The sequence below is a fragment of the Antechinus flavipes genome, chromosome 2, assembly GCF_016432865.1.
Source record: "Antechinus flavipes isolate AdamAnt ecotype Samford, QLD, Australia chromosome 2, AdamAnt_v2, whole genome shotgun sequence".
Taxonomy (NCBI): Eukaryota; Metazoa; Chordata; class Mammalia; order Dasyuromorphia; family Dasyuridae; genus Antechinus; species Antechinus flavipes.
In genome coordinates this window covers 236,005,845-236,031,536 of record NC_067399.1, presented here as the reverse complement: position 1 = coordinate 236,031,536, position 25,692 = coordinate 236,005,845, and the positions used below count along the sequence as shown (strand labels likewise).

Below are 25,692 nucleotides of genomic sequence, written 5' to 3'. Positions count from 1 at the left end.
GGTTCTGTCAATAAAAAGTTATTTAAAAAAAGAAAGAAAGAAAGAAAGAAATCCCCAAATGGGGTTGCAAAGATTGAAAAAAATGAAGGGAAAAAAAAAAGACTATAATCAGTTTGTACAACATATGTCCCAATTCCCTTGAGCCTACTTCTGATCATCCTGGGGCTAAATGAACTTTCAGCCACTTTTCTTGAAAAAGTATCAAAATAATAAGCTATTAAAATATGATTTTTAGTTATGTTGTTGAAGGAAGAATCCCAACAGTTTGTGATAAGGACTGTAGAATAAAGTCAAAGTTGGTTAGAATCTTAGAATTTATCTAATTCAATACTCACTGTATATATGGGAAATCTAAGGGTTGGAGAGAAGACCAGTGATTTGTCCAAAATCACAGTGCTAGTCTTGGGTAGAACTTAGTATTCCTCTCATTGCACAATGCCTTATTAAGCTGCTGGCAAGACTTCCTCCAGCGTTCAACCACGAATCATTGTCAAATTAAAAAATTCAAACCAAATGACAAGGACTTTAAGATTTACTTCATGCTAGTTATCTATGCACTATACCAGAAAGACCTCAAGGAACAGGCCTATTAGTTTACTGTAAACTATGTGCTATGAAAAAATGAAGTCTCTGAGCACAATTGTTTAAAAAGTCAGGTCAATAACTCCTAGGTATTACAGAGCCAGGACATTAACTCTTAATATATTCTGCTTTAAGTTTAGTGAGAGCATTACACTTGGAAGCAGTGACATTTGGGAATGAGGGAAGGGGAAGAAAATTAATCAGAGTTAAGCTATTTGCCCAGGATCATGCAAAGTGTCTGCCATTAGATCTGAACTCAAGTCCTTTGGATTCCACCACACATACCTAGCTGCTCAAAGAGCACTGGACTTAGAAGTCACCAGAACTGGGTTCAAGTATGGCTGAATCTCTTACTAGCTTTATAATTTGGGTAAAGTTACTTCCTTAGTTTGCATTTCTTAAATAACAAACTGGGGAAAAGACTAATCACATGATAATTAGAGGAGATATTTATAGCACATTTGGCTCAGTGCCTGGCATTCAGCAGGCACTTGATAAGTGCTTATTTCTTCCCTTCCCCACAAAGATCCATCATAGGTTTGTTATATGGAAGGTGTAAGTTGTGACTATTTCTTCAAAAGTAAGCTCTGCAGTTTCAGCACAGTACCTGAGTGCAATAGTTTTCTATTGCTGATAAATCATTCTATGAATTAAGAGATGGAAAGGAAGATGATTTACTCCTTGGAGGCCAACCTCCTAAAGACAAGCTTCTCTGACCAGGTAGCTCTACAGACAGGGTTGCCAGAGCCCTTCTGCTGTACTGATGAGACTTTTGAAAAGGTCACCGCCATGTGTGAGGCATCAGAGGAAGAATAAGGATTGTTAAATCTTGTGTGGTTGGACAGAAAAATGGCATTAAGGCAGTGACATGGGGAAGTGAGTGATGGTCAAGAAAGCTCCAGCCTACCAGATTTCTGCCCCAAGAACTCCAACCCATTAAGTCAAAACAGCAGGTTGAAAATTTAATAAATTATTAAATTTATTTATATTTTGACTTTTAAAAGTCAGAACAAGATAAAGTTCTCATTTTCTGAAAGGTCTTCTTACAAGAAATATATGAAGTGCACTTAAGATTAATACAAGAAAATAACTGGAATCAAGTTGATCCCTTTACCCAGTGAGTCTGATAGGCTCTAGTCAAAACTTTCAAATTCCAAAGTTTGGACACATTTATTTTTTGTTAACCTCTAGAGAGTATAGCTCGCTGCAGTATTAAAGTGAAATTTCTCTAGAACTTATATTAATGTGCTTGACTCTGGAATCCAACTATAGTAAAGAAAGCCTAAAAAGCTACAACTAAACCACTAGTACTTGGAGTTATATGGGCTTTCAGGGATCAACTAGCATGTACAGATGCTACTTAAGCCCATCAGAAAAGGTAGGATAGCAGCATACAGGCCCAAAACATGTCTGGTTACCTGGAACATCAGTCACTGACTAGACTAGATCCAGCAGTCAGACATGGAATCTAAAGAACAAGATCAAAACCTGATCTAATTCCATCCTCCTTTTGCTCATTAGGAGGCAAGCAGAGCTCAGCTCTTACAGAAGAGACTCAAAGCACTTTGGCCTTGTGCTTATTAATATTAGCAAAGTATGCTGAACTTCAAGTTCCCTGAACAGTTTCCAAAGCAAGTTTCCTGGAATAAAAAAAGAAATATAAATCTCGAAATCCAGATGATTAATAAAACAACATTTCTATTTTGTGCAAAGAACATCTATTTACAATGTTCTGAATATCAGGGAATTTTTTTGTGTTTTTGTTTTCTGGGGAGTTTTTTTGTTTTTGTTTGTTTTGGTGAGGATAATAACACTTTGCTTCTGTTACCTCCAGATAATAGCATCTTCCTAAGGCCACTCTGATTTCCTACATGTTACAATGAATTAAAGATGGTATTTTAAACATGGATTTCTCTGTTGAAACTGATTCCACAAACTATTCAAGAAACAAAAAATTTGTTTATACAATCTTCTTCTAGAAAAAGGACCCAAGTATTCTGCTGTCATAAATCATAACTTAAAAATCTCTTTCTACCTCAGTTAGTTCTGAAATTTTTATTTTAATCCTTTGCTACATGAGCTATTAAGTCAAGAATGTAAGAAGACCCCAAATAAGGAAAGTTAATATCAGGCGACAACACCTGAAACACTAGTAGTCTGGGGGAGAATATGTTCCTGACCATTTACAAAGATTTAAAATTTTACTCTTCAAATCTAGAAACATTTCCTTTTGCCAATAAAAATACATTACATTTCATACTAAACAGTACCAACGAGGCATTGAACTCAAGACTATGAATCAGTTGGCATTCTAGAGGTATGCTTGAATTACATGGGAATATAATCAGAAATTATCATTTGTAACCCTATCAACACTACTAAACATCCTTTAAAAGGTTTTTAAAACCTTTACTGGAGAATTAATTCCAGCCTTAAGTAACTAGAGCCAAGGACTAGGGGCCATTCTAGCTCAAAGTCAGATCAAATATGAAATGCTTTCTCATAGTTCCATGGGTAAGAAATAAAGAAATTAAGACTTTTTGCCATCTTAATTTTGCTACAATGCCCTAGGATATATGACTCTAGCTTATAGGAAGTAAACAGTAAATACTGGAAAGGATGAAAACAAAAGCAGGAGAAATGAAAGAAAAAATAAACCAGTTATCACTGCAGGAAAAAAGATGCAGAAATTAGAAGTGCAATACAACAAAACCTGCCAAAAAGGAGGGTGACAAGATAGGGTTTTAGAGTTTTAAGGGACGAAAAAGAAAGCGGGCTCTGACCATGATCCTTGTTATAATCATGCCCATTAAAAAAAAAAATGCTGCTTCTTCTTCTACTTCTACGTAAACCTTGCAACTCTCAAATACAAGTTTTGAGCTCATTTATCTATCAAGGAGCGTAGCAAAGCCTGGTTCATCATGTCATCTTCATCCACATCATAATCCTAAGGACAAAAAGAGAATATTATGCAACATAAAATCTCAGTAACAAGATGGTAATAATTATGTAGTACTGATGAGGGATAGGAGGATGGGCATGATTATACTTAAAATGAAAATTATACAAATTTCCCTCATAAAGAGGCAAGTGAAATTTAAGAGTGTATTAACCAATGCAAGCATTTGTTAAGTGTCTACTAGAAGCACTGAAGAGACAAAAACAAAAGTGAAATATTCCTTACCCTCAAGCAGCTTACATCCTTTTGAAGGAAATAAACACATAACACATGCAAAGTGCTAGGTTAAGGTAAGGGAAGGATGGTGGATGAAGATTGAAAAAACACTAACTAGCATCACAACTTTTATAGAATTAGTAACATTAGCATGGCTTGCTCTACATAAGGCAAGAAAGGAAACTGAGACTTGGACAGGCAAAATACCAGGCATTCATCTAGTAAGGGAAGAAGCTGGGACTCAAACCAAAGTTTGACTCCTTTTTCACCGCTTTTTTCATTGCACCAGACCACCTGTGCTTATCCCATCTCATACCCCAAGTTATTAGCATGTAGTATTATGACAAAACAAAAGGCAAGTTTGCATTCATCTGGCTGTGTAAGTGAAGTTTTCAAGTCATGTTAAGTTCTTTTTTAAAAATCCAAATTTGTTTTTCTTGGCAAAGGTACTGGAGTGGTTTGCCATTTACTTCTCCTGCTTGATTTAAGTGATTTCAAATTTTCCTCCAACCTCTTATTTTAATCTAAGTATGAATCTTTATGCTTCAAGTAAATTTTTTGTAAAGAATATATTCTTAAATTCTCCTTTCTAATCCATTCTACGATTCTCTTCTATTTTATGAATTCACCTCATTCACATTTACTATGGTGATCATTCATTGTATATTTTCTTTCATTCTATACTTTCTAGACTTTTTTTTTTTTGCCTTGCTCCCTGACCATCTCTTTACCTCCTTTGATAGCTTTAGATCAAAATGACATTCAAGTGATAGCCTGGTCCCAACCTTCTCCTCCTTTCTGTAATGTAGTCTTTTAAGTGGAAAACAGTAAGTTACTTTATCTCTCCTTCTTCCTTCTTTAGTGTTTCCCCCTTTCCTAATAAATATAACAACCTCCACCCTAACCTACCCCACACCCCACCCTCTCTGTAATTTTAAAATTCTTTCTTGCTTATATTGTTAAGTTCCTAAAATTTCCCAATTTGGCTCAATAGGAAGACAAAAATTACTTATGATAAAAGCCAATTAATCACCCTTAAAGGTGACCAAATTCTTCCAGACTAGGGTAGCAATGTTCACTTTCAGATATTAAAATCAATAGAAGCTTTGCATATCAAAGGCACTGGACACCCAACTATGGAAGAATCAAGGGCAATTAATTTTTTTAAACATTCTTCCTGTTAATTGATTATATATTTCAGGTTCTGCTTCTCCTTTCTGGACTTAACCTGCTTTGTAACAGTTTAAACCTGCACCATATGGAATTAAAAAGAAAATTCAAATAATGTATTATATGAACTACAATTCTTAAAAGAGACAATAACAGAATATTTTCAAGGAAAGACACTGAATATACAACAATTCTGATGAATTTCTTGATTGTTTTCCTCAAAGAATACAGATGAGTCTGTAGAAAAGTTTCCAGCTTGGAAATAACACTCACCACAAAAGTGTCATAAGAAAACTGATGTCTACGCTGAATGTGATCCATGAAGTTAGCACTCCGGTAATTGGGATCTCCCCAGGGCATTGAAGCACAAATTGGACAAACCTTTAAATCAAGAAAAAAAGCAAAAAGAATCATAAAATTCCAGACCAGAGTTTGAAATAATCTTATCTAGTCTAGTCACCCATTTTATAGATAAGGAAACAAGGTTTTTTAACTATCATTCCAGTGCTAAATTATATAAGCCTCTCAAAATGTAACTTCTAAAATGTAAATAGCCATTTTGTCATGCTACATAACCAACACACTTACTTCCAACATCTAGCTTGTCTGGTATATAAAAGGTGCTTAATAAATGTCTGCAGATTAAGTAGCAACACAAGACAAAAAAATAAAGGAGATGCTATAAAGTTCTATATAATAATCTGCCAAACTGAGTATACAGATACTATGCATTGAAGTCACAAAACCAAGAAAAAAATCTATAGCTAGCATAGTTTTGGAAAGCTCCACAGAGAAGGAATAAGAGTTGAGCTTTGAAACATAGACAAGACTAAAGAAAAGGGGAGACCATCGATGGAGGATTGAGAATATAAGCAAAGAACAATCCTCCCCCAATATAGCTACATTCAAGAGAACCAACCCATTGTGAATTCAAGATAAAGCTGATGACATCATTCAATTAAGAGGTAAATTATCAATTATAATTTTAAAAGAAAGACTAATCTATAATGTCAATTTATTGTTGTTCATTTATGTTCATTTTTTCATGACCCCATTTAGGGGTTTTCTTGGTCAAGACACAAGAATGATTTGCCATTGCTTTCTCCAGCTCATTTTACATATGAGGAAATTGAGACAAACAAGATTAAGTGATCTGCTTGGGGATACACAGCTAGAAGCTGTCTGAGGCCAAAGTTGAATTCAAGAAGAGTCTTCCTGATTCCAGGTCTTGACACCCCATCCTATTTATCACCCTGCTGCCCATTCTGTAAATAAGATGGAGCAAATATGGACATCTGAAAAAAACTCAAAGGAACAATAACTGTCAGGGCAGTCTAATCCCCTCTGAATTATCTTTTATTAGCAGTCTAAATATTCATAATTGAGCACCTTTTCTTTTCTGAGCAACTTTTCCATAAACATAAATGCAATTTAAAGAAAATCTATATTACCACTGATTTAGTATCCGTGCTGTGGTACATTTTGCAGTGTTCAGCTAGTCCTTCCTGATCAAAGTTCTTCTCAGGACAGTAAGGACATGGAAAGGTAAATCGATTTGGGATATTCCTACTGAAAAGGAGGGGAAAATCACCTATACAAATCAACAATCACACGAATGAAAACTAAATTACACTTTTTTTTAAAAATAGGATTTTATTTTTTCCAATTACATATAAAAATAGTTCTCAACATTCATTTCTATAAGATTCTGAGTTCCAAATTTTTTCCTCCCTCTCCTCTCCCCAAGAAAGCAAGCAATCAGATAGAGGTTACAGTAAAATTATTTAAAACATATTTCCATACTAAGTTACATTTCAATAAATATTTATTAAAGTGCATATCATGTGAAAAATTCTATGCTAAGCATTTCAGAAAAATCATGTGCTATGAAATTTATTGAGACATGACAAAGATGATTTTTGAGAAGCAGAATGATATAACACAAAGAGTGTTATATGCTTGAAATGAACAGACAAATTCAAATTCAGATTAAGCATCCATGAACAAGTCAATTAATTTCTCTAAGCTTCAATTCCTTCATCTATAAAATAGGGATTACAATTCTGGCACTACCTACTTCAAAGATCGGTAATGAGGAAAAGTGTTCTACAAGTCTTAACAGGTTCGCACAGAAAAAATCTTAACAGATTATGTAAATGTGAGTTGTAGTTATGATTTCTGATGCTAAACACAGAGTACTCAGATGAAGCTTAGAAACTGAGCTTTTCAAGATATGGGTATCAAATTAAAAACAATTTAATAAACTCCTAAAGCACTAAGCCATCTAACCCTTCCTTCCTAATTTATGGATGAGAAAACTGAGGTCCACCAAAGGCATTTTGCTTAGGGTCAGCCAATTAGCTAATGAGAGAGAAAAAGCTAGTACCTAGGTCTCCTAATTATCAGTCCAATACCAAGTAAAATAGAATGATCACCTAAAACTAATAAAATGCTTACACTTCTACCTTCTTGAAGTTATTTAGACATTTGAAAATATTAACTTTCTAATACCTTTGGTTCATTTAAAATAATTCCCAGATAGAATATAAGATTTATAGAAACTATAAGGAACCAGAACCCTAAAATAGAAAATCAATAGTTGAGTGGTAACATATTTACCTTGGCTGATATGTCATATCCTTAGTGGTAGCCTTAACACCCTCCATTAAGTAGCTCTGATATTTGGAACAGGAAGCCACATGGTTACGCATTTTTGATAGGGCCAGCTAAAGAACCAACATAAAGAAGCTAGTTAGTATACTTAAACAAAGAAAAGGCTCACTCTTGTCCAAGGGGTTGAGATGCTTTAAAAAAAAAAAAAAAAAAAAAGAAGAAGAAGAAGCAGTTGAAGCTAAAAAGTCAAAAATAAAGGTGTCAGACACAAGTTTGGGTAAGCAACTCTTGCTTTTGGCTTACTCACAATTTTTACATGTTACTCATCAATTGAAAGTGCCCACCCTAGAATCACCATCCAATAGACCTTAAGAGAGATGAATTAATCCAAACCCTTTTCATTACATAGAAGAAAGTGATACCAAGAGAAATTAACTAACTTGCCTGATATCACAAGTCTAAGTCTTCTCTCTTTAGAAAAACCTTATTTCTCTCTTTGGTTGAATTGACCAAGTGGGTGACTATAAAAGACCCTGAAATGCCCAGTTGGTTAGAAAGTCAAATGTATAGCTCATTACTAAAATATATAGCATAAAGTATTGTGTTAAGTGACAGGCAGGAGAGAAAGAGTTGTGTTTAATTCATTATTCAAAACCATTAAGCACCAATACTGTATGTGAGGAGTTGTACAAAGGTGCTAATATAAAGCCTACTATAAAGAAAATTAATCTAATGGGGATGAGAGACACACACATATAATTATGATCTAAGGGAGCAATAAAAAAAAAAAAGATTCCAGGCAAAATGCTATGAGAAATTTGAGAGAAAGATCACTTTGATAAGTACACATGGGTATGTCAGGAGGTGTTTCACGGAGAAGTTGGCATCCACAGTGGGCCTTTGGAAGGTATGAATTCACTCTCTTGGGGAAAGGGAGGAAAGTCTCTTCACATTTGGGAGTGATTTAAGAAAAGCTCAGGAAAGGCAAGGTCATGTCAGACTGTGTTCTCAAGGGTTTCTAATCTAAAATAGAAAAAAGAATGTAGGTTCAAGTAAAGAACTAGAAAGAAATTTGAAAACTGAGAGCTACTACAGGACATGTGAGCAAAGTTAGGCCTCAAGGAAGGGAGAAAATTTCAACAGATGAAAACAGGAAGAAAGAATTAATCTATTTTAGGTCCTCTTGACTTCAGGGCCAGTGCTCTATCTATTGTGCCTCCTAGCTGTCCCAATTAATCCATTTTAGGAAAGGAGTAGCAGTAGTAAAATTAAGTCATTGCAAGAAATCAATAGGGGTAACCTAATCTTGCTGGAATGATGAAGATATGAAGTAGTAAGAAATCATACTGGAAAGGTTGTTAGAAAAAACTGTATTTTTGTCATGCCAGAACCTAGAATCTATATTTTAATTCAGGAATCATGAGAATTAAAAATTTTTGAGGAAACATGACCAGGTAAAGATTATACAGGCAGCCATGTAAAAAATGGATGTAAGAAGGGACAAACTAAAGCTAAGAAGACTAGTTAGACAATGATAATCTAGCTATGAGGTGACGGGACCTGAACAAGGTTGGTTTCTGTCAAAGTGGAAAAGAGAAAGAAGTAAAATAGTTTACAAATCTTGGCAATTGTATGAATGCAAGGAGTTTAGAAGAGTTATGGCACTGGCAGCAACATCAACAGAAAGAGAAAGGGATTTATTACAGGAGTGAAGGTGATAAGGAACTAAAGGCAATGAATGTAGACTATTCTTTCTGGAAGTTTGGCAGTAAGTAGATAAAAAATTATCTTGAGATAGCAACAAATAAAAGGGGAGGGGGGGAATTAAGGATAAAGATCTAATCATTGCAGGCTTAAAGGAAGGCCTCAATGAAGAAAAAAGCTATAACTAATTAAAGTCACAGAAGAGAAGGATGGGACGGAGGATGTAGGTGGAAATGTTAGTCTTAGCAAAAAACAATCCTTTCCCTCTAACACTGAAAAGAAACTATGTTGGAAAAAACAGGTTTAGTGTAAAAGAATGAAGAATAACAAATACAGCAGAAGGTAAAATTAACTAAGTGAAAAGACAATAGAATTTGGGGACTAATAGTAGAAAGTGAGGCCAGATTATTGAGAATAGAGAATAGGGAGGAATCAAAAAATTGGAGATCATGAAAAGTGTGAAGAGCAAAGTCCCAGGGGCAACTAAGTGGCACAGTGGTTAGAGCACCAGCCCTGGAATCAGGAGGACCTGAGTTCAAATCTTAACACTTCCTAGCTGTGTGAGCCTGGGCAAGTCACTTAACCCCAATTGTGTCAGCAAAAAAGAAAAAGAAAAGGAAAGTCCCAGGAAGGCCTGTGAGATCTCTTTACCATTTAAGTTGATTATCCTCTTATTAAACTAAAAACCCTGCCAGCCATAGGAGCTAACTGTGTGAACTGCAAGTTTTGCTGCCTCTTAAGAGTTAGTTTCCTCCTTTGTAATATGAAAACATTAGACTAGTTTGTTTCTAATTCTGAAGGTCATTCCAACTCTAATATTCTGGGACTATGCCAGGCAACGAGGAAACAGATTTTAGTTTATTAAAAAGCTTCAATTAATCACAAAACTTAAGTTTTACTGGACTGAAGAATTTTATTTAAATAGTTACTATGACAATATCAACTTAAAGAGGCTGCCCTGAAGATTATTTTTTTATTTTTAGTAGTTTTTAACTTGTAGATATACAATCTGACTTGGTAAATCTTTTAACTTTTCTAAACTTGGCCACTAAACACAAGAGACTGTATAGTTTGTGAAGTTCAAATCTAATTCTGACCTGACTTAAGACAAGACTACAAACTTGTAAAAATAATATGCTGTCAAAAAGGCAGATCTACAAAAATAAGACTCAATGCCAAACTGCCCTTTCTATAAAATCTGGGCATTACACTAAGAAGCCTAGGGAGACTTGAAAATATTTAATTATTTATTATAAGAAACTAACAGAACCAAAGATTCAAAGTGGTAAAAGAAACTTGAGAGTAAGACCAATCTTCCATTTGTAGATGTAAAAACTATAGGTTTGAAAAGTTTAAATATACAGCTATTCAAAGTGGCAAGACCAAGACTCAAGGCAAAGACTATGAGCTCCAAATTCATTATTCTTTTCATTACATAGAGCAAGAAAGAAGCAAGCAGTATAATGTAATAGGAAAAAGTACTAGCCTTGGAATGAGGAGAGTAGTCAAAATTTCTATTCTCATACTTACTAGGTGCCTGACCCTGGGAATTTCTGTCTCCTCTGCTAGATCCTCTTCCAGATCATGCTCTCTAACCCCAGGTGAACCTTAGGGTTTTTCCCCGGGCCCTCTTCTCTTCTCTTTATATACTACTTTTCTTATTTTCTTATTCTATATACTACTTCTTCATTGAGAATTTACTTATTCTTGTTTTCTTAACTCATTTCTCAGCTGATGATTCTCATATTTATCACTCCCCAGCTTCTCTGCTGACCTACAATCTCCCATCTCCAAGTGCATGCCAGACATTGTGAACTGGATGTCTAAAAGGCATCTTAAACTCAACATGTCTAAAATGAAACTTATCTCCTTCTCCCTTCTTTTCTTCCTCTCTATTCCCGTCAAAGACATCATCATCTTCCAGTCTCCAAGATTTCCAAACCAGGAGCCATTTTAAACTTTTCACTATCTCTCACTCCATATATATATATATATAAGCTATTGTCAAGGATTGTTGACTTCACTTCTATAACATTTCTCAAATATACTCCTATTTATAGTAAGGATGGATATACCATGATACTGTCCTCATATTGCCACCACACTGGTGCATCTGGACTATTTTTGTTTGTTTTGCTGAGGCAACTAAGGTTAAATGACTTGCTCAGGGTCAGTTAGTGTTATGTGTCAGAAGCCAAATTTGAACATAGATTCTCCTAACTCTATCCACTGCACCACCTAACTGTCCCTGGAGTTTTGTTACTAGCCTGGTGATGGCCTGCTTTTGTAAAGTCTCTCTTCACTCTACTTCAGCCTCCTTTCAGTCACTACAGTGATTTTCCTAAAGCAAAGGCCCAATCATATCACTCCCTTACTCAATAAATTCCAATGGTTCCTATCACCTTCAGAATCAAATACAAAATCCTCTGTTTGGTATTCAAAGTTCTTCATAACTCTTTTTAATTCTCATAACTTTTCAGTTCTTACATCTTATTCTTATTTTCAGTTCTTACATCTTATTCTCTCAATGTGTACTTTTTGATCCAGTGACACTGACCTTCTGACTATTCCACTTCTCTCTTAGCTCTGCATATATTCATTAAATATCGTCATCAAGTGAGGATAATTAAACTAACTAAAATAACTAAACTAACTAAACCATCAAGTGCCATATAAATATCATATTTTATTGTAGCAAATACTACGAATAAATTCTCTCACTTATTTACCAAATGAATTTCAAAAAGGTACAAATGATACCAGTGGAATGAATACTTGTATGCTTCCATCTTGATTGTTGCGCATACCTTTTTTTTGCAGCCACTACAAGTTGCCTCAGTTGCTTCAATTTGCTTTTCTAAGTCTACAGCTTTGGTCCCCAGAGATAAAGCACTCCGACATACTCCACAGACAGGTTTCTTCGGCTTTAGACACTGCTGCAGGCAAACAGCACAAAAACTAAAATAGAAACAAAATGATTTGATAAGAATGCATTATAAGGAAGGTACTCTGTGAATGTCCTCATCAGACAACCATCATGTTGTCAGCAAATAAAGATCTGATGACAGAAAACTACTTGTTATAAACAACAAACATACCACCAATAAATAGCAATTTATTATTCAATTTAGTGATTTAAGGTATTTCCAATAGAATTTATCAGAAAGCCTGCAAAGGTAATGTATTATTGACATTCTAACAAGAAGTACATTCCATCTGTATCACTTGTTTTACTACCCAAAGTTCCCCATAATATTTGGTAAACTGTCATTACAATTGTCCCCAGGCTTACTAAAACAGGATAATGCTTTTATGGGAAGAATATGTTGGATTTACATCGGCAATAACGACCAAACATGCTCACTGATACATGGATAGGCCATCAAAATAGTAATTTAAGTAATCCCTAGAAAACTTAATGAAAATAAAGACAAGCAAAAAAAAGTTCAAACAATAGCTGAGACTAGTATAGCATTTCACTTTCACTTCTAATCTCTTAATCTTAACAAATCCTGGAAAGTAGAAAGAGTTGGAATCATGATACCCATTTTTCAGATGAGAAAGCTGAGGCTCAGATTCGAGTGCCTCTAACTTCCTCAAAAAAATACAAATGAATTAGTGGCAGAAATGGGATTAGAAACCAAATTTTCTGATTCATAGCCCTGGGTAATTTCTATGTAGCAAACTACCTCTTCAAATTAACACAAAATTGTGTTCCAAATTCTTCAATCACATAAGGAGATATAGATTACATCCCAACTGTTACCGAGCACTATGGATGACTGTTATAAATCATAAATAACTAAAGCTATTTTAATTCCACGGTTATTTTTAAATGCTTTCAGTTTCTAAATAGGCTTTTGGTTTCGATTTCCTATCTTTTCTTCTCCCAGGCTATATACGATATCCCGCCCACTTTTTCTATTTTGACTGTTCAAGTTAATTTTGTCTCTATGATACTGACTAAACTAGTAAATCCTAAACACCAAACTCCTTTACATCATAAGCATCAAAAAAAGGGTGGGGGGGGGGAAGAGATATACATGTCTTGTCCTCTGTTCTCAAAGTTTAAAAATCTGACAGTATGGCAACTGTCTAAATTCACACTCAAATTTCAATAAATTGCAATCGAATTTCAAGTCAATTTAGTGACTTGAGGGCCAAGTAGGCAGCACTACCTAACTCTCCAGAGTTCATTTTGTGAACTATGCGTAAAGCCCTCAGCTGTTATGCGTTCCCATCCCGTTCCCCACCATTCCTCCCTCCCAAAACGCTGACTGCCTGGGTTTGCATCCTTCTGTCCCCGCTTGTCTTTCCCTTTCACATTTCTTTTCTGAGAATCCCAGAATATTAGACAAGGGCCTTAATATCTCATCCCTTCCCGTTCTCACCTGAATCCCGTCTATTCCCATTCCCACTCAGATCTACAGCCCGCCCCTACCTTTCATCTTTTCTCCCTTTCTCTCCCGCCCCAAGTTCTTTTCCCCAAGAACCCCACTCCCACTCCCCCTCCTATGGACACCTCTTATTCTGATTCCACCACATAGGAGACCTGCCTCTGGGGCGAAACCCCTCCCCCCCAACCGTGTTTTCCTGCCCTGCACCATAAGATCATATAACTTTAAAACTGGGACAGTCTCTAGGAGTCAATGAGCTCAATCCCCTTATTTTATGGGAAAAGAAACGGAGACCACAGAAGTTAATTTGCCTTAGCCCCAGGTCCCACAGCGAAGACCGTCGGACCTTAAGACCCACTTCCCATCCCCCTCCCTCCCCTCCACACCTGGGTCCCATTATTTCTTCATTCTTGTTCTCCCTTCGTTCCCATATTCTCCCGGCGGCTCTCCTTCACCTCTCTCCAGAAACCATTGCCTCCCGCCCAGCAACTCCTCTCAAAGACCCTTTCTCCCAGGTTCGGGCACTTAGGTGCCTGCCGTCCCTCCCTTTTCCGGAGTCTGTCTCTCAGTTCACAACTCGGTCAAGGGCGCCCCCAGCCCCCCGATTCAGACCCCGCCCGCGCCCCCAGGCCCCTCCCCGCTTACACGTGTCCGCAGGGCGCCCGCTCCGGCTTCTCGTACACTTCCAGGCACACCGGGCACGTGAAGCGGGACAGGGGGTTCATCGCAGCCGCGGCCCCGACCAGTCCCGAGCCGCCGTCCAGCGCCATCTTGTCCTCCGCCAGCGCTCCGCCGAGAACTGAGCGACGGCGGACGGGAAGTAGGGGCGAGGCGGGGGCGGGGAGGGGGTTGGAACGGGACGGGGAGGAGGAAGAGCAGCCAAAGAACGCTGGGGAAGGCGGGGGAGAGGAGAAGGGGAGAGGAGGGGGGTAGAAAAGGGGCGGGGACAAGAGCAAAGGGGCGGGAAGAGAAGGAGGAACGGGGCTTAACAATAATAGTTTTAAACGGGGTGTCTTAATAGTCTCAGGTCCTTTTCAACTTTAATTGTTTTAAGCTTTAATAAGTTAAAACTGCTCTGACTTTTGGGACACTATAGTGCAAATATTGTTTCATTTTATTCTTACAACAACCCGGGATGATACGTGCCATTATTATCCCTATTTTACAGATGAAGCAACTGAGGTAAAAGTGACAAACATCTGAATTTAAAGCAGGTTCAGCTTTCTATCCACTATCATCTAGCTGCTTAGGAGAATAGCTAGGAAATGAGTTTCCAAACCAAGAATCAGTAGTTTGAACTCTTTCCCTCTCTCCCCTCTCCTCTCCCTCTCCCTCTCTTTCCTCTCTCTCCTTATCCCTTCTATTGTTAAATAGAAAATCCTCTATCCTTTAACATATTGAACATGTATAAGACTGCGGGACATCTAGGGGAGAGGGTGAAGGGAGGGAAGGGAAAAGTCGAACAGAAGTGAGTGCAAGGGATAAAGTTGTAAAAAATTACCCATGCATATGTTCTGTCAATAAAAAGTTATAATAATAATTTAAAAATGGAAAATCCTCTTCTGCCCTTTATTTCAAAGCCCCTAACCTCCAACACACACACATATCCCTTTCTAGTCTTCTTAATCTAGAAATCTTATCCACCCCTACATCCATGGCAATCCAGTGACACTGGCCTTATTGTTCTCTTGATTCTATTGCTTTCCCTCTGATGATTATTTCAAATTTATCAATTGTTCATATTTGTTTTCATGTTGTCTCCTCCATTTAACTGTGATCTCCTTGAGGGCAAGGATGGTCTTTTGCTTTTCTCTGTATTATCAATAATTAGCAGAGGTCCTAGTCCATAATAAGCACTTAACATACAAGCTTGTTGACAGACTGACTGACATACCAGCCCTGTGACCCAGGGCCAGTATTTAATCTCTCAGTGTTTTAGGCAGCTCTCCTAAAGACTAAGATTTTCTGAGAAACTACTGACTTTCATTTCTTCATTTTGGGATTTTCCTGTCCGCAGTGAAATCACAGGTATATTCCCTAGCCCTAGTTGACTATTAAAACAATTTTACTTACTTCAACAAATCTAAATGTTATTTTTAACTTTTCAAGAGACACGTGGCTTATTTTGTTCCAATTTCCATTGGTTATACAGTGTTTTCAAATGTTTTGGTCTCAGAACTCCTTTACAATCTAAGAATTATTGAGCATCTCTCAAAGAGCTTTTTTTTTTTTTATGTAGGTTGTATTTATCAATACTTGTTACATTAAAAATGAAAACATTATTATTATTATGAAAATAGGGGATATATTTTGTCCCAATTTAAAAAGAATATGGATTCTGTGAATTAGAGGCTTGTAAGTTTGACTTTGATTCCTGTGCAATTCTAGTAGGAATGATTAAAGACAGTGAAACTCTGGATTGTAGTTTGTTCTTCCTTATCAAAGACAACCATGACATCAGGAAGGTGATGCCATGCCATGAAATGAATTGGATTTCAGGAAGGGAGGGCTTTGCAAAGCCACCATCTTCACTTTCTCCTCCCAGTGGCAAGATATAGATCAGGGTGACTGGAGATGAGTATTGAAATTCTGGTTGAGGAGAATACAAAAGAACCAGCATGGCTTCATTAAGAACATATCATCCCAAAGTAATCTTGTTGCCATTTTTGCATGGAGTTACTAAACTATTAGAGGAAGGAAATGTAATTGACATAATTTACACCTATGTTTAAAAAAGTAATAAAATATTTCATGTAGTTCTTATTGAAAATATGGGGAGAGAGATGGGTTAGATGAGTGCAAATTTCAGATTCAATGAAATGGCTGAATTGTGCCATTCATTTTGGAAGGAAATAGCCACTGAAGTGCCCCAGGGATCTGTGATGGATCTCATGTTGTTTCACATTATTATCGATGACCTAGTTAAAGGTACAGATGGCATCAAATTTTCAGGTGACCCAAAGTCAGGAGACATAATTAACAAGGTGAGGGATAGCCAGACTCTAAAAAGATCCTGACAAGATAGAAAATTAGAAGATTAAATGTAACAGGCATTTTAAAAATAATTTGGCTTGGCACATGGGTTTGAGAAATTAACTTCAACTAATTTATTTGAGAAATTAGTTTCCAAGATGTGGGACACCTTTGGAAAAGATCTGAGAGCATTATATTTCCCTGGACTGTGAGAAAACTGAATTCTCCCCAAGAAATGTCTCCCCTAGTTTCTAGGGCTGAGATGCTGCAGAAGTGGAATGATAGAGAATATTTAGAGGAACTGGAAAGGAAGTTCCAGGGGAGAGCACAGAATAATTGGACCTGGAAGTTACCTTTCTACTAAGCAGTGAAATGAGAACAAAAGGATTTTTTCTAGTCTCTAATATGCTGCTACAGAAACATCAAAGTCATTTCAAAAGTTATAAATATTGTTTAATGGCTTCAGAAGATGTGGATTAGGTTACATGATCTATTCAGGTGTGATCAGAATTTTGCTCCAGAAGTGACCTGCAAACAAACAATACAATATGTATGTACGAGTGTGTTCCCAAAGGATCTCTGACAGCTGCATAGAACCACAGATTTCCTCCTTTATGAAGAAACTATACCCAAAGAGATCCCCCTAACCAGCAAGAGTTAACAGATTTCCAGAATGAACTAATCAATACGAGGCACTTCCCAAGAAAATGTACCGGTGAGGCTTATTGTGATAAATTCTGAAAAGTGATACAACCTCAAAGCAACTTAAAAGTAGAAGTTCCTATCTGCCTACCAGAGACAATTGAAAGAGGCCAATGGGGAGGAGTTCTGAAAGTCTATGACATAAACACATTTACAGAAAATCCTTAGCCTGCACTTCCCAAAGGAAGTTGTGGACTTTGTCAACTCAAAGTTTATCATCCCCAAGGCATATACAGTCTTGATAAAGAAGGAATTTGACAATCTCATAGATAAATCCAAAGAATTTCCTCATTGAGTACAAATCAGCCATGAAATGTTTAGCCAGTTGGCCTAATTATTCAGACAAAGCGGCCCATGTAGAGTGTGAAAAAGATGTTTTTAAAACTACAGAAGATTATTACTGTCATGTGAAGGAACATCTGCTCACATTTTAGTTTTTTGATGCCTTTGTCAATGTACTGGGTTTGTTTTGGAAACAGAAAATGTTTTTTAATTTACAAAATATATTCATAGGTAATTTTTCAACATTGACCCTTGCAAAACCTTCTGTTCCAACTTTTTCCCTCTTTCCCCCTACCCCCTCCCCTAGTTGGCAGGTAGTCCCATACATGTTAAATATGTTAAAGTATATGTTAACTCCAATATATGTATACATATTTATACAGTTATCTTGCACAAGAAAAATCGGATCTAGAAAGAAAGGAAAAAACCTGAGAAGGAAAACAAAAATGCAAGCAATATTAATAGAAAGAATGAAAATGCTATGTTGTAGTCCACACTCATTTCTTATAGTTCTCTTTTTGGGTGTAGCTGATTCTCTTCATTGAACAATTGGAATTGGTTTGAATCATCTCACTGTTGAAGAGCCCCATCCATCAGAGTTGATCATCGTATAATCTTGTTGTTGCCATGTATAATAATCTCTTGGTTCTGCTCATTTCACTTAGCATCAATTCATGTCTTTCCAAACCTTTCTAAAATTATCCCCCTCATCATTTCTTATAGAACAATAATATTCCATAACATTCATATATCATAACTTGTTTAGCCATTCCGCAACTGATGGGCATCCATTCAGTTTCCAGTTTCTAGCCATTACAAAAAGGGCTGCTACAAACATTTTTGCACACATGGGTCCCTTTCCCTTATTTAAGATCTCTTTGGGATAGAAAGTTAGTAGTAATATTGCTGAATCAAAGGGTATGCATAGAAACAGAAGATTGTTATTGTTATTGCATCCTAACTTCTAAAAATCAGAGAAAGCTATCATTATTGATGAGGAGAACAGTGAAGATTTACTTAAACAAGATGCCACTCTTCTGTGATAACCTCAACAACTGTACTCTGATGGTTCAGATATTTTCACGTTAACATCCTATACTTCAAGGATGAAGTAGATTTGGATAACCTGTTAGCTACTAGGCTAGTGGTGACATTTCTGGTGAACATTTCTGATTCTGATGAATCATCAGAAGATCTTCTTCTTTGAAGAATTTGATAGAGAAGGAAATAGCCCATCTACAAAGGGTCCAGAAAAAATATGCAGGAGCAGATACTGATGCGACTATCTCTGCAGATTATTTCAAAAGAATTTTAATACTAAACCCTTGGCAACAGTATTGGAGGAAATTATCATGGATACTAAATACCCAGTGAAGAATAAAATGTAAAAAAAACTGAAATAGTTTCAGAAATCCTATCCTAAAGTCTATCAAGAATGATTTCTGACACCAAAAAGTGAAGTACTGGTATTTCCAGAAACTGACACCGAAGCTGCTAATATGGATTTTGAAAAAGCCTTTTCAGTCTTTTCAAAGAACTAGACATTTTTTGAATGTAGAATGTACCTAATTCTAAAGTCATTAGTGATCTCTTTTTGAGTGCATGGGCTTGAGGGGAAGGAAAATATATATTTTGACTACTGAAATTATTAAAAAGCTTACCTGAATTTTAAAAAACTATCTCACTTTCTATTTGTCTTTTTATATATGCTTGGATCTACAATTATAAGTCAAGTATTTTGACTTTGTTGGTGTTTTAAAGCCATGTAGAATGAAACTGAAAAATTTAAAAGTGATATTTTTCCCCTTAAAATGAAACTGGAAAATTTAAAAGTGATATTTTTCCCCTTAAAAAAAAAAAAAAAGACCTAAACTATACCCTCAATATGCGTCAACAGTGTGGAAGAGTACTCAAAAAATCTTATGGGATCTTGATTAGGCTGAATTAAGAAAGGAACAGATTTCAGTAATTAGAAGCGATAAATTTGCTGTAATCTGCTTGGTCAAACTACTTCTAAAATATTCATGGGCATCCACAGAACATTTTATTTGGGTGTGTACCCTGGGAATTTTTAAAAATGTGAATATTTATGGAATATTCAATAAGGGGCATTTTAGTCATCAAACTAAAGAAACCAAAACTTTCTTATTTTAAAAGAATTAAAAGTAAATCTGTAGTTGAAACATAACATTTTGCTAAAGATTATTTTTTTGCATCCTTATCTTTAATACAAATATCCCTCCTTGTTCAAAAGGCAAGAGTTGGCAGCCTTCTTCCTAGAAGATTTGTGATTGACGTACAAGGGAAGTGCTATGTGGGGCATTCATAGACATTCTGTAACTTGTTCTAGTCTACTGACCAGTAGTTTAGAAAAAGCTTTTATTATTTATTTACTTATTTGCTTCACTTGTGGTGGATCTCTTGGACTCTTTTACTGATGACATCTGGTGATGAAGACAATATTATGAGAGAAAAGACCTTAGGCCCTTCCCACTGAGGCCAGCATAGGACTTGTGAATATAGGGCTGCCTCTTTCCATTTGTTCTTTTCTGTTTGAGGTTGTAATAGAAAGAGAGAGGAATGATATCCTGTGTGGAGAAGCCTTTGACTCTAAAGAAAAATGATAAACTTTAGGAGCAATCAGTAATGATACCACTCAGATCCCTAGCTTACAGCAAGGTCTCATCTCAAGCCTCTAATCTAGCCTGCAGAAATAGAACCAGAGCAAGTATCACAGATGGAAGAGAAATCTGCCCTTCTGTCTTTCTGAATCAGCTGAGATTTCCAGCTGGCTGAAAGGGGTAGAGAAGAGCAGCAGTCTACTCTATTCTACTGGGGCACCAAACAGATTTGTCCCTGGATCGAATCGCTTTGGAAACACTGGAAGCTTGCAGACCCCCAACCTATCCCCAAGATCCTGGAAATAAAAAAGAACTCCATCATAACAGAGATACTTAAGACACAAAGAAAATGATGGCTTTAAAACACCAACAAGCAACAACAACTCAGAGAAAAATAGCTTAGGCTCAAACTCAACTAGAATTCCTAGAAGAAATAAAGAGCTTAAAAGTTTAAAAATATTTTTAAAAGTGGAATGAGAGAATTGGGAGGAGAAAAAATGGAAAATAAATGAGAACTATTAAAAAATTGAAAAAACAATTAATAGTTTAGTACAAGAAGTACAAAACCTTGCCCAAATAATCGACTCCCTAATAATTGGAATGGGCCAAAAAAAAAAAAAAAAAAAAAAAAAAGCCAGTGACTTCATGAGACAACAAGAAATATTAAAATAAAGTTTAAAAAGCTAGGAAAAAAAAAGAAAATGGAACATATCTGATAAGAAAAACAACTGACTTGGAAAATAAGTAGAAGAAAAAAATTAAAAATCACTGAACTAATATGAAAAGGTGCTTTAAATCACTATTGATCAGAGAAATGCAAATTAAGACAGCTCTGAGATACTACTACACACCTTTCAAATTGGCTAACATGACAGGAAAAGATGATGATGAATATTGGAGGGAATGTGGGAAAACTGGGATCCTAATATATTGTTAGTGGCACTGTGAATGGATCTAACCATTCTGAAAAGCAATTTGGAACTATGCTTTAATTAAAAAAAAAAAAAAGAATCACTATCTGAATGCTATGTTCAAAAAAAAAAAAAAAAAGATTTCATTTGAAGACATCTTAAACTTCTCAGAGCTATTAGAACCAGAAGAAAAAGATGAAATAGAAAGAATCTGGTAGTCACCTTCTGAAAACTTCCTGAAACTTAAAAATGAAAATTCCTGTGAATATCACAGTCTAAATCCATAGCTTCCAGGTTTAAAAAAAAATTATTGCACATAATAAGAAAGGATTCAAGTACCAAAGAGCCACAATCAAGATCACATACGCTTTAGCAGCAGCACAATAAAGGAGCAGAGAACTTGGAATATGATATTCTAGTAGCCAAAAAACATGGGTTTATAGCAAAGAATAATTTAGTCAAATGATTAAATGTTTTGCATGATTTCACATATATAATTGATATCACATTGCTTGCCTTCTCAGTGGAAGGGGAGGGACTAGAGAGAGGAAGAGAATTCAGAATTCAAAATTTTAAAAATGAATGCTAAAAACAAATAATAAATCTCACAAAGAGGACCAATACAGCTCCCTTCCTTTGAGAATGAAGGATAAACAACAGTAATAACAATGAGCTTAACAAAGGAAAGAGAATGGAGAAAGGAAAAGAAAGTTAAGGAAATTTTTCTCACATCATCAGGGTGCATAAGTTGGTATCATTACAAACAATGTAGAGGGAATTGATGAGGAATGGCTGACACCTCACTTTTATCTGAACTAGTTAAAAGAAGGAAGAATACACACACACACACACACACACACACACACACACACACACACACATTACAATAAAATTTGAGTATAATGCTAAAGGGGGAAAATGGATTTTTAATGAAATAGGTGACTTTTAAGCATCCCTAATAAAAAGACTAGAGCTCATAGAAACTGAAATTCATATGCACAAAGGGCTATAAAACAGCATAGTCTTTGATCTAGCAGTACCACTACTGGGTCTGTATACCAAGAAAATCATAAAGGAGGGGAAAGCATTTACATGTGCAAAAATGTTTGTAGCTACTGTATGTGTAGTAGCAAGGAATTGGAAAATTGGGGAATGACTAAAGTTATGATATATGAAAGTAATGAAATATTATTCTATAAAAAATTATGAACAAGCTGATTTTAGAAAGGCTTGGGAAGATTTACTATGAACTGCTGCTGAATGAAACAAACATAACCAGGAATACATTGTATACAATAATAGCAAGAATGTGTTATAATCAACTCAGCAGTTTGGTGATCCAGGGCAATCCCAATAAACTTTGGACAGAAAATGCCATCTACATTCAGAAAAAAAACTATGGAGAATGAATGTGGATCAATATATACTATGTTCACTTTTTAAAAATCGTTCTACATTTTTTCTCTCAGTTTTCCCTTTTATTCTGATTTTTCTCTCCAATATGATTCATAAAGAAATGTGTATTTTAAAAGATTAATGTACATGTATAATCAGAAAAAAAAAAAGATAAAACAATTTAAAAAAAGAAACCAAAGTTCAAACATAGGTGCAAAGTGAAATATATATTAAAAAAGGAATAAATCATGATAAAGAACTAAACAAGAATAAACTGCTTATAATGTAGGAAAATTATACATGTCTCCTCAAAAACCTATCTTCATCAAAGTTCAAGGAAGGATTCCAATTATACAAGACCTAGAAGTGGTTCTGTTATATTTTTAATGGCTTACTTGGATTGTGGGGAGGAGGGCGGTGCAAAGCCTCGCTTTCTCCTCTAGAGCCATCTGAGTCCAGTAGCCAGATAGAGATCAAAATGATTGGAGATGGCCCTTGATGCCGTGGGAAACCTGGGCCTTTATAAGCTAAGGTCTTTAACAGGTCTGTTTGACTGAGGCCACACTTATTCTGTGCTTAAGGCTAGGCAAGAAAGAAATGAGGCAAAGAATGGTCTTTTTAATCTAGTCAAAAATCAAAGCAAAACAAAAACACCAAAAAACAAACAAAAAAATTTATTTGAATTCCTGGCCAAAACAACAATTTCTATTTACCTTCACTCTGAAGGAAGAGAGAGAAAGAAAAAAAGAAGGAGAGAGGGAAGGAGGGAAAGGAAGAAGTAAGGAAGGAAGGGAGGGAGGGAGGAATGGATAATGTCATGGCATCATCTCTGTGATGTCATATTCATCTTTAAGGACAACTAACCATCTCTGTGAGTGGAAGCTCCCCCAAAGGACCAATACAGCTTCTTTTCTTTGAAGGCCAACAACAACAATGAGTTTAATAAAGGAAAAAGAGTGGAAAAGAAATACTTGGAAGGGAAAGGAAAGGAAAGTTAAAGAGAATTATCTCATATAATTAGGGTGCTCAAGTAGACACCATTACAAAATGGAGGGGATTGATGAGGAGCTGACATCTCATTTTTATATGAACTAGTTAAAAGAAGAGAGAATACACAACCATATATATGAATAGTGATAGTTTTATTCAAGAGGGAAATAGGAAAGGGAAGAAGGGAAGAAAGGGAACTGGAGGAAGGTAAATTAAGGGGGGAAGTAGGAAATACCAAAATATTTATATTTCTTTATAATGTGTCAGAGAATAGGAATCTGGGGAGATACTCATAAAATATGAGGCAGAGTTTCCAGCCAAAGGGAAACAGAAGGGAAGGATATGAGATGTTTAAAGAGATAAAATGGTTCAAAGAACTGCTGTGGTAAGTAGGATTGTGAATTAATGGGGGCTGGGGATAGAGGTGAGTATAAAAGGATTGCTTAGAAGCAATGAAAATCCAGTTGAGGTTATGAAACAAACTTGTAATGGACCCGATCCAAACAGTTATGTGATTTTCTCCATTTTTGTTTAGCAGCATATACTTAGTTGGGAAGACAACAGATGATGGGTTATGATCCAAGGCTGAGGCTTGACAAGAACTTTAAAGGACAATGAAGGGTTGAAATAGTTTGCCAAAGTGTGGAGATGAGGAAAAGAGGGGAGTATAGCTAGTGCAGGCCTAGTATCTGGGGAAGAACTGAGAAATTGAGCAATTGGAGGTTACAATGTGAATGAAGAACTGGATTTGGAATTGGAATGGAGAAGGAGAAGTAGAATGTCAATAGACTGATCAAACAAGGGAATTTCAGAGTCCATGAACATGGAGGATGTGCATCTGTGGGTAATGGCAAAATCAAGGATATGACCATTTTGGGGGGATGGAGAGGTCATGGGAAATGACTATGTTGAGGAACTGGGAGGTTAGGGTTTTGGAGAGAGTATTAATATGTATGCTGAAGGTATGAGAAATGAGTAAATTAAGGAATTGAGGGAATATCATCAATACATATGTTGAAGTATGGGAAATTAGTAAGTTAAGGAATTGAGGGAGTTTGAGGTAGTATCAATATGTATGTTTAAGTGCCCTAATATGAGGGCAGCAATTAGGAAGAAAAGAACGACTGTCAGCTGGGTACTCAGTGAAGAAGGAAGGATAATGTTCTTGAGATCTGTAGCAGTAGTTACCAGGATTTTGACTGGGTGGTAGATATGGACTGTGTAAATCTCAAAGAAGGAGAGGTTAATGAGACATAGTGATATCAGGATAGCCTGGAAATGGCAATGGGGAATAGAGTTTTTCAGTTCCTCCATTTCTACCAATAAGTTGGGGGATATGAATAAAAGAGCAATTGGAAAGGGTAGCCAGGGAAAGTATGGCATTAGAAAGGAGACAGGTTTCAGTGAGAGCCATAAGATAGGAGCAGGAAAGGAAAAGATTTAATATGAAAGCTAATTTGTACCACTACACACCCGTCAGATTGGCTAAGATGACAGGAAAAAATAATGATAATGTTGGAGGGGATGCGGGAAAACTGGGACACTAATGCATTGTTGGTGGAGTTGTGAACGAATCCAACCATTCTGGAGAGCAATCTGGAATTATGCCCAAAAAATTATCAAATTGTGCATACCCTTTGATCCAGCAGTGTTTCTATTGGGCTTATATCCCAAAGAAATACTAAAGAAGGGAAAGGGACCTGTATGTGCCAAAATGTTTGTAGCAGCCCTATTTGTAGTGGCTAGAAACTGGAAAATGAATGGATGCCCATCAATTGGAGAATGGCTGAGTAAATTGTGGTATATGAATGTTATGGAATATTATTGTTCTGTAAGGAACGACCAGCAGGATGAATACAGAGAGGACTGGCGAGACTTACATGAACTGATGCTAAGTGAAATGAGCAGAACCACGAGATCATTATACACTTTGACAACGATATTGTATGAGGACATATTTTGATGGAAGTGGATTTCTTTGACAAAGAGACCTAACTGAGTTTCAATTGATAAATGATGGACAAAAGCAGCTACACCCAAAGAAAGAACACTGGGAAACGAATGTGAACTATCTGCATTTTTGTTTTTCTTCCCGGATTATTTATACCTTCTGAATCCAATTCTCCCTACGCAACAAGAGAACTGTTCGGTTCTGCAAACATATATTGTATCTAGGA

The 25,692-nt window shown here is 36.2% G+C and overlaps 1 protein-coding gene and 1 pseudogene across 2 annotated transcripts in view; one reads left to right on the top strand and one right to left on the bottom strand.

Moving 5' to 3' along the window:
• The window catches only part of RNF114 (ring finger protein 114), a 36,860-nt gene extending 22,355 nt beyond the window's left edge, over positions 1-14,505 (bottom strand). Inside the window, exons 1-6 of one of the 2 annotated variants that reach the window (XM_051976571.1) lie at positions 14,287-14,505; positions 12,052-12,202; positions 7,547-7,653; positions 6,379-6,493; positions 5,201-5,308; positions 1,537-3,529 (exon numbers count right to left, since the gene is read on the bottom strand). In XM_051976571.1, coding sequence (XP_051832531.1) covers positions 3,464-3,529; positions 5,201-5,308; positions 6,379-6,493; positions 7,547-7,653; positions 12,052-12,202; positions 14,287-14,411 — 672 coding nt within the window. In that variant the 5' untranslated portion in view covers positions 14,412-14,505 and the 3' untranslated portion in view covers positions 1,537-3,463. Of the gene's footprint in view, positions 1-1,536; positions 3,530-5,200; positions 5,309-6,378; positions 6,497-7,546; positions 7,654-12,051; positions 12,203-14,027; positions 14,260-14,286 lie in introns of those variants that run through there. The other variant, XM_051976572.1, reaches the window with a different exon arrangement.
• Positions 14,506-17,321: 2,816 nt separating this feature from the next.
• LOC127546559 (DEP domain-containing protein 1B-like) lies at positions 17,322-19,913 on the top strand (annotated as a pseudogene).
• The last annotated feature ends 5,779 nt before the right edge of the window (positions 19,914-25,692 follow it).